The 10,409-nt window shown below is 32.5% G+C and overlaps 1 protein-coding gene across 1 annotated transcript; it reads right to left on the bottom strand.

Moving 5' to 3' along the window:
- Positions 1-2,424: 2,424 nt before the first annotated feature.
- LOC149563394 (aluminum-activated malate transporter 14-like) lies at positions 2,425-4,558 on the bottom strand. The gene is made up of 8 exons (XM_089828157.1): positions 4,488-4,558; positions 4,317-4,384; positions 4,068-4,205; positions 3,715-3,927; positions 3,556-3,601; positions 3,375-3,474; positions 3,116-3,238; positions 2,425-3,009 (listed from the first exon to the last, which is right to left on the bottom strand). The coding sequence occupies exons 1-8, from the start codon at positions 4,556-4,558 to the stop codon at positions 2,425-2,427; spliced, it is 1,344 nt and encodes a 447-aa protein (XP_089684283.1).
- Between the last annotated feature and the right edge of the window lie 5,851 nt (positions 4,559-10,409).

Raw genomic sequence — 10,409 nt, 5'->3', positions numbered from 1 at the left:
TCAAAGGCAAAATTTATGTAAGCATAAGGATTAATATTTTTCATTAAAGTTTATGGTGAGAATTTGTATTATAGTTCAATTGTAGTTAGGTTTATGATTAATATTTTTTTCAAAAAATAATATATTTAACCTTAACCTAAGTCTAAGTCTCTCCAACCCCAAATCCCATTTACTAAACCCTAATCCTAATCCCACCCTAAATTATGATCCTAAATCATAGTTTCTAATCGCTATTATCAAACACTAATCCTAGCCCTTATTATTGAATCATAATCCGAAATGTTGAACTTTAACCCAAATTCTATCATAATTCAAACTCTACTCATAGCTATAATACTAACCATGATGTAATATCATATCCTATTTCCATAAATAACTAAATAAATCTTAAATTATAAGCCTTAATTGTAATCCTAGTTCTAAATGCTACACCCTAAATAATAAACTCCAATCCTAATCCCAATTACCACATCATAATCCGAAAAACTAAACCCTAAATCTAAATCCAAACTATAATCCTAAATGATAAACCTTAAATCATTATCCAATCCTTATGTTAAACCCTAATCCTAATTGCTAATCATCAAGTCTAAATATACAACCCTAATTCTAAATTCTAGCTCTAACTATTAAACCTAACCTTAATATAAATCCCAATCTTAACTATTATGCATATCCATACCATAACGCTCAACATAATAATAACCATAAATGTTAAACACTCATACAAAATGTAAAAGACTAACCTTGAATCCTAAATCTTAAGATAAACCCTAAGCCTAAATGGTTAACCCTAATAACTTGTTATGAATGTTAAACCATGATCCTAATCCTAAATGTCAAACCCTAATGCTCACCCTAACCCTTAAATCCTTACTTTAACCCTTGTCCCAATAAAAAAACTAACCCTAACAAAAGTCCTAATAATGTAATTCTAGGTATTAAAATTAAATTTTAACTTATAAAGCCTTCAATAGATTTAAATTAATTAATTAATATAAGATTTAGTATTATAAAAATGACGTTTGAAGACTTAGAAAATAATTTTGAGAAAAATATTATTTTACATGAAACGTTAATCAATTACAAATGTATTAAAATAAAAATAATATTTTTACTCAAAGAGATTATTATAATTAAAAATAATAATTATGTCTTTCATTTTGTTATGAATTTCCTTGCGGAGGAACCTATTCAATTTCTTATAAGTTTTAAAAAAAACTATGACATTTTTCAACATTTCAAATCTTCTTCTTCTTGTTTCTTTTGAACCCATGAAATCGTTGGCATACACATTAATAATGACTTACTTCAACATTTGCAAATGTGTGGATGTAAATATTTGTGTGTGCGCTTTATATAGCTATAAAATATGAATCCCTAGGTCTTTAGAAATCTTTCTATTCAAATCGTTCATAATATTTAAAACAATTGGTTTCAAAACTTGAATATTTACTATTTATTCAAGGTTTTCCATTGTCTTGTTTGTAGGTGGCAGTAGTTACATTGCAAACCTTTTGTTTGTTCTAAAAAAGCGTGCCCAAGCACTCTACACACCAACTTTCAAGTAAAAGGAAAGGTTTGAGATTCTTTTACTCTATTTTAAACCAAAAATAATAACTAATAATAAATATAAAAATAATTAAATTTACTTTTAAATATAGTTAGATATAATCATAAATGAAATCTAGAACTACATATCATGAAACAATGATGATATAAAGCAGATATTTGAAGGAAGAATGATATAGATATATTTAGAGACAAGCGTATGAAAGAAGAGAACGATGCTTTATAATCTGAAATATTTTTGGTCATGAATAAACATATATTTGATATTTGGAACATAAGAGGTAGTGGTCTCGAAGAGGTAATATCAAGAGTTAGAGAGATGTAGATATAGCTAGTGGAAACAAATAAAGAATAATCATGATATAAAAGTATGTGATGAGATTATAATTATACTAATAAATAAGAATAGAAGGTATTATAGATTGATATTAGTAAATTAGAAAGAAGTGAAAATTAAAAATGTTATTTGACATCTGCTCAAACAAGATTGGAAGTAAGTGTAACAACTAGTCTTTGAAAAGTTTACAAAAATTTACCAATGTCATAATAGTGTATATTATTTTTAAATTGATTATTTGGTATAATTATAATATTATTCGATTATACATGCATAGTGAAGTTAAGATATGTGCTCCTCTCAGAAAGATTGGGATTAGGAGTAGCTCATGGTGTCAGCAAGATGATATGACAATTGTGAGAGAGACAAAAATGAGACTAGCGTAAATCATTAATACATAAAATTTAATAATGCAACCATAGAATTTGACTTTGTTTCTGGCAAGCTTAATTTTTCCCTGAGTGTATGATGTTAAAAATTGACTCCTTTATTAGAGTGTGAATTGAAGGGGAAAATCAGTCGACATTGTTGATATGTACACATCTTTCTTGCGTTCTTGCAAGACTGGGTCTCTGGATATAACTACGGGGAGAAGCAGAACTAGTTATGATTAAAACCTCCTGGTCCGATGTCGAAGGATTGCGAGGCTTGAATCTTGCCATTGCCGCGAGCTCTTCCACGGCGTGTACCACGTGCTCAAGCCTCGCTACGATCTCCACCACCAACCACGCAAACGTAGCCAATGGAAGTGCTTCTCCAAATTCAACGCCGTGTCTCAGCATTAACCTCTTCTCGTCACTACTTTCTCCATGCCATGATCTTCTTCTCGTCGTCCACCTTACCTCCTCCTCTCTATTTTCATTCTCAAGTACGATTTTCTGACTCGGCGTTCTTGTTGTTGAATGCAGTAAGAGCTTTGGTTGAGAATTCAAGGAAACTTGAAGATCCTCCAGTGCATGTTGAACTTCTTCCAATATTGGCTCGAAGTCGTATATTCTCATTTGTTCAATGCAGCTTGACAGCTCTGCCAGTAAATTGGCTGCTTTGTGCGCGACGTTGGTGCATGGCTTCTTCAATGGTGAACGAAGGGAATGAGGGGCCTGAAACGTATGCAAAACAAAAATTCATCAGCTATAGTGCATGCATTGAAGATAATTTGTAAATTTAAGGTAATGATACTAAATGAGGAAATGCATACGAATATACCTTGATTTCAGATCGAAGGCATCCGTGCAAGGCCACAATAGGATAAGTCGGAGCTTCACTCCAATTTTCACATACTGCTACCATGGATGCCGACATCGAAATAGACCGTGCCTTGGCTCCCACCTAGCAAATGCTTCCTGCAATTAACATGTACAATAACTGCTTTTAGACGATCCATTTAACATTCTTTAATTTCAAAAGTTGTCATGGCTACCACTTAATTAGTTTGTTCTAATAACTATATATTTTTATGGTTTACCAAAGAATCGTCGGTAGCCTTTAAGTCCAGCACAGACTTGTATCCTCTGTGTACAATATCTTCTGACTCATCTTCCACCTTCTCATCAGTACGGTATCCGCTGAAATATTCATCCACATATCCTAACATCAAATATATCATGCCCATTACATTAGTCGGATATTTTAACAAGTTAATCTACCGAACTGATAACAAGCCACACCAATCAAAGCGTACTAGTAGTTCATCTGTAACAGCCCATTCCGAAAAACACAAATTTTACGCTGAAGAAAATGTTACGTTTTCATCACAATCAAAACAAGGATTTCTAACCTCAATTGTTTTCGTTCGATTTTCTTACCTTGCAGAGATTTCCCCAAGCCTTGTAACTTCCTGACAGTGGAATTGTGAAGATCCTCGCCAGCCCAAGCGGGGAAGATGAGCAGACTTACAACCAAACACACTCCACATCCGATGAGTATGGTGGCGAAGCGTTCGTATGGCATGCGCGATATATTCTCCACTCGATATCCAGAGACCGTTATCATGCTGAATGTGAGCAGGAATATAAGCACTGCATAGTCAAATTTATTCTTGAGGGAACAAAAGAAACGGGCATACGTGGTAGCCGCTCTTGCAAAATGAGTGTAGCGGAGTACTAATTGAGATTTGGTGAATGCAACAAGGTGATTCCAAGAGAGCACAAAAACTCACCCACGATGAAGAGGGAAGATCCCACTACAAACGCCTTTCCTCGGACTACATTCTCTGACACGTGGCAAATGAGGAAGGCAAGAAATGCCGCCACCATGGTTCCAATTCCTCTGTTGAGGCCTTTCTTCATGGTAGCCCCTGCTCAAGCAGCAACAACAGCCATTCTAAATGTCAGTCGATTAGCGTGAAAAAGATGGTTGCGTGGGAAACAATCGAACAAGGGGTAAATTAAATTAAACTAACTCATACCCGCAGAGAATTCGAGAACGACAACGACAGTCATGACTGCCCAAATTGCATGGTTACCAAATCCCACCCTGCGAAATAATCGATCCCACAGAAATAACAGCGAAACCGATGACAATGCCAACCCAACTTTTATTTATCCAAATTTTTCTTAGAAATCCCTCGTTTCGAGACTCATTGTAGCTAATTTCTTCATTAGACGTACTGATGTTAGTTTTGCATTCGCCGCTGCCAAGAGACGCCATGGTACACAAAATCGATTCAATCAAATTTCAGATACAAGAGCTTAAATTTCAAGTAGAGGAGATCCAGCCAACCTGATTTATAATGTAATTTAATCTTGGTCTGAACAGTTACACGAGCGGTCAGAAACTCCGAACACCCTGGCTAAAATCTTGGAGCACCTTGTAAATGAGCTCAATTGTAGTAAGGAAGCAGATCTTATAAATTCTGAGGATCGAGAAAACCGTTCATTTCTTCTTGCGGTTGCCTTACAAGATGGAAGAGAAAAAGCTCGGCTTCTCGAATGAATCGGCCTTTGCATTTCTTGTTTTACTAATGGCAGAGATAATACTTGTCACGGAGAGGGAGAGGGAGATGATTGAGTTACTTTATTTTCATTGTCACGGAGATAATACTTGTGAATTCTGGGTGGGTGATCTTGTATCTCCGGTTCTTTTTTGGTGAATTGTATTCCTAGATTATTAATCATTAATAGAAAAGGCTATTATAAAAATTTTTTAAAAAAATTATTTTTATATGCAAATATATAGTCTTATAAAATTTAAACGTCTTTCGTTGAAAGTTATTATAGGGAGATTTTATATTATCATTTTTTCTAAATAAGAATATATATTAATTTTAAATTTTAAATTCCATTTTATGGATTGTTCTTTTCGAAATTTGGATGAAATTGTATGATTTCTTTTTCTTTTTTCTTACTTTATGTATGATGGATAATAGACTTTATTCTACCATGTAAGCCAAGAATGGCTTATAAAGTGGGATCAAGTAAGGGACTTTAGATTTAATAATTATCAAGTGATAGATTCTTGATTACAAGAATCTTTAAAGAGTAATATCTAATACTTTTAGATTTTATTGGATGATTTTTTTCCTAGGTGTTCAATATAAAATTTCATGATTTGTCATTTGTCTTGTCATATTTCCCATTTCTAATATTGGATGAGATAGATTGTGCAAAAACCTTACAAAATTAAATCTATAAATAATATACACAACCAATAGCTAGATCATAGATTTTGATTGTTTTTGTACTACTTCGAGATATAGTATTTGAATTTTTTTATTAATATTTTATAAAAATATAAATACATAATTAAAATAAATTTTCAGTTTAAATCTTAAAAGAATTACTTTAGTCTAAATTAATCTAAATAATAGTTGAGTATATTCTTAACAATCCAAGATAATATAGTCCAACTTCATGCGATTAATTTTAAGGCGTTATATGATTTATTATGCCTAAGAAGGAAATCATCCCTTTACCATCAAATATTATTATGTGGCTAAAGGAGTTTCATATTTGATGTCACATTTATTATGTATAACACTAACAGTCCAAAATGGGTGACTAGCCCAGTGAGAACAACCATAGTGAAGGAAACATTATCACCTGACAGATAGCTCACTGACCCAAATCATAAACAACAAATTAGCTGCCCATTATCATAAAAAATAAGTACCTACAAGAATTTGTCAATCTACTATCAAAACCATTATAGTCTATAGTGTCATACAAGTTACCAACAAGAAAACTAATTAGGCTACCAACATTAAAGTTCATATAAAAAGTTTCCATATTGGCCACACAAGATCAAAGTTTAACCATCATAACAATATTTAAAAATTAACACAAAATGAGGCCAAGTAGTCGTTCTTTCTTCTCATCAGGGGGTTGGTTTCCCTTGCTGCACATTCAACATGTCATTTAATTGGAACCTATAGAGTCTTTAGGTGCTTTCCTCATCTTCCTCCACCTTACCTCCCATCTTCCCTGACTGAAGAAGCTAAAGAATTATTACTACAAAATGCATAAACTTTACAAAAAAATCCACCAAAGTGGTGAACCTCATATTCAAATAAATTAGCAGGTTCTTTTGCTTTTTCATCTTGGTCCACAATATCTTCAATTTAGCTTCAACCTATTTGAAAGTACTTTGATCCAAATTGGTGGGTGGGTTGGGGTCTTGAACAAGGGGGTGCATGAGACAAGTAAAAGGGGTCAAGGGTTGGACAGGGGGTTTCTTAGCGGGAGGGGAAATAAGGGGGTCCTCCTTAGGCCTCTTGAGAGGGGAAGTAGATGTCATGGATGAGTTATCATTTGTGCCTAGGTTATCATCCTTTCTCATGAGATTTTCCATGCCCATACTAAGTGTAGCCAAAACATGGGCGTTTGTATCTGAGAAGGATTTTGGAGTATCTTGGAGTATACCATGTTGTTCCTTAATATAGAAGTTCCTCCTAGATTTTTGCTCCTACTTAGCATCATGGGTTCCTTTTTTTCCAATCCCCTTAGACACAAAATCCCAGTCTATCTCTTCCAGGCTATCTTTTATTTCATCTTGCTTTTCTTCCACATGTCCACATTTCTCTGATGTAATACTAGAACTTCCAATTATGTTATTTTAAACATTTCAGGTTGTGGATGTAGGTGAGGTTAGGATGGAATTAATTAACTAGGGGTGGGAGACATTCCCATAGAGATGTATCAAATCTTAATAAGAAAAAAAGAGTGAAAAATAATAAGAGCTTGAAAGAACTAGATTCCAACTCTAAGTCTAAAGTAAGTGAGGAGAAAGAGAAAGATGCAAGAAAAAAACAAAAAAGCTAGAAGGTTCTAGTACATCGATAATGAGGAGGACGAAAATGTTACTAAATCCCCCCTAAAGGTGCAGGAAGTTTCTCAGGCTAAAGATATATCTCATGTTTTGGCTAGTTTGAGTTTGGACAAGCTAGATCTCACAGCTTTTTATATGGGTGGCTAGGTTGGACAACCTGTGAGATCCAGATTGTTCAAACTGAAACTAGTTGAAACATGAGATATACCTTTATAATGACTAAACTTCCTCCATCATCAGGGGGACTTAGTAGCATTTTCCTTCTAATCATCATTGATGCACTGGAACCTCCTAGTTTTCTATTTTTTCCTCGCATGTTTCCCTTTCTCCTCACTTTCTCTAGACTTGGAGTTAGAGGGTGAAAGTACAAAGTTGAGTCACCTTTCAGGCTGACTTATCAGAATGAAAAAATTTGAGTTATTTTAATAGTGTTTCTAAAAATCTATAACTTTTCTAACATTCTTCGAATTACAATCAAGATATTATTCAATTTCTAATTATAAAATTAAATCTAACAAAATGAATTAATGATTGACATTCAATTATATCTGTATAAATTTTTGACACCTTTTCAATTAAGATTAGATGTAAACCCTAATATTAATAATAATATTTTTTTTTAAAATAGGTCTATTTTATTTATTAGAGTTTTATCCTTAGTAAGGAGAATACCACACAAAAACTTAACTTTCATACAATACCACTATTAAATTGAACACCACCAAAACTTAACCATCATATATTATTATTATATACTACTATTGAATATGATAGATCTTAACAAGGGGTGCAAGCGCCAAAGTTCTTGCCTCTAGTGTGGTGGGATTTGGGGTAAGTGTTGAGTCAAATTGTACATTAAAAATTTTGAACATTTAGTAATGGTGACATATTCATAAATTGTAAAGTTTCTTAAAGTAATGTATGTGCTCAAGTGTTCATCTAAAGAGTCATAGACAAAGAATATAGACCTATGTTGCATCTGTAGCTTGAAAATAAATATTGAACATAAACAAATGATGTGCACAAGGAATTTAGGAAATATTTCATATTGTTTCTCCTTTGAATGGTATTCTAGATCCTGCAAATGTTCTATTAAAATAGGTGTTAAGTAATTTAAATTAATAACAGATTATATTCTAAAAATGAATGAGTGGCTCAAGTTAGAAACTTTTTTGTTATGTACTTTATATAATGTATAAAATTGATATTATCTATATTATTGTTAATGTATCTTGAAAATGAGTCTACACCTTAGGCATTGTCAATGTGTATTGTGCTTTTGAATGAAGCAATGACAAGTATGTATGTTGCTATTAAAAAAGTATTTAATCTCATGAATGTACTATTGCCCAAGTCATATTTTGAAGATGTATGGATAATTCTAATGATCCTATTATATCAATGACATGATCCAGCTTTAAACTTGAAACTATATTTTCCTTGAAGTCTTTAAAGGATTTTCTAGAACTTCATGTTGTGCATGTCCTACAAAAATTTTAGTTCTTGATATAGTGTTTCTTGCAAGAATTACTTAAAAGTTCATATTTCCCTCTCAACAAAATCATTGGGCACATATCCTACAAGTTCTACAAGATTAAATCTAACATAATATGATCTCTTCCATTTACAAGATATATTAGATTAATTTACTTTTTAAATACTATTGGTTAACAATTTTCTCTCCTATTAGATTTTAAAATCCTAACTCTTTGATACCCAATGCTTGGAGAGACAAAAACATGTTTACCAACAAATGGGTTAGTATATGTATTCTATGATTACCCTCTGAATGATTAGGTGTAATTCCCTATGATTTGAAATGATATGCAATGAATTTGTTTTTATGAGATCAGAGGTTTTGACATTATAAGCTCATAACATGAGAGTGGTAAAAGATAACCAAATTGCTTGTAGGCACGAACAATTTAGGCAAAATATATTTGAATAACCTATCACTCTCAATGGTATGACTGTAGTAGATTATCTTAATATTTCTAACTCTTACTTCTATTCTAAATGTAGATTAACCATCAAAATGTAGAAGAGGAATGAAGAGATATGCATACGAGGGAAAATGGAATTGCTCTCACTACCAGCCTTGAATGAAATGGAATCCAACCAATAACTAATAGATTCATACACATTTATCTTTCATTTCCCAATGAAACTATCTAATGTAAAATGAAATTAATAAGAGGAGTAACAAGACCATATATAAAGAAAGTAAATGGAATCACCTTCACTATAGTTACCAAAATGAAATAGAATCCATATGTTAACCACAGAGCCACATATGATTTTATTTCAACTCTTAATGCAGAACTAATCTATGCATGGGCAATAAAACATGACAAGAAAATAGGGTAAATGAAATTATAGACCAATTCACCATCAAGTTTGTCAACCTTTATATCGTCAAATGAGGTTACATTTATAGTGTTTCGTTATCCTTCAGTATAGCAGAGCAACACTCACAAAATAGAAAAGGAAATAAAATGTGAAATTATCTAGTCATATGAATATGTGGCATCTTCTCCATCAATGATTCTAAATCCATGGTGTTTATGAAAACAAGAAATGACTATTCAATTTCATGCAATCTCAAAAAAACTTGTAGAAAATTGTTAATTCTTCATAGTCTACTATTTTGTGCCAAACCTGTGTATTTCATATTCCAATGGTCATTGCATTTTTGAAAACTAACCATTGATCTTAAATTAACGATCATGATTAAAACATTATAAATTTTCTTTAAAACTTCCTCCATGAGTCCCTCCGTGTACACGTATCTTTCAATCATTCTGTCACTATGATTATTTTCCTTGTGACATTTTATAGCGACATAACAATGAGCGTTGATCTCTCTTTTGATCTGATGGCAAAAATAAAAGATATTAATTGTCTATTTTCTTTATGATGCGGGTCCACTTTCCAACTAGGTACACCATGGTGAATAGTTGGAACTATTTTATTACTTGGAGGATCTAACATTGACCTAGTTTTGCTTCGTGGAATGTAATGGCCCATAGGACACATGTCTTTCTGTCACTTTTTTGTAATGATTAAAGCATGTTCATATTTTCATAATGATATAGTGACGAGTGTAGATGTTCTTTTGATCTGACAATGAATAAGATGCATCATTGAATAGTCATATTTCCATCATTAAAACTTCATCCATTGATCTAGTCTTTATCGATGATCTGGATTTGATCTTCTAAACCATTTGACTTGT

The sequence above is a fragment of the Cupressus sempervirens genome, chromosome 4 (genome assembly GCF_028749045.1).
Source record: "Cupressus sempervirens isolate cs-2001-9-10 chromosome 4, ASM2874904v1, whole genome shotgun sequence".
Classification (NCBI taxonomy): domain Eukaryota; kingdom Viridiplantae; phylum Streptophyta; class Pinopsida; order Cupressales; family Cupressaceae; genus Cupressus; species Cupressus sempervirens.
Note: the sequence above shows the minus strand (reverse complement) of the source record. Positions and strands in the feature narration are given on the sequence as shown.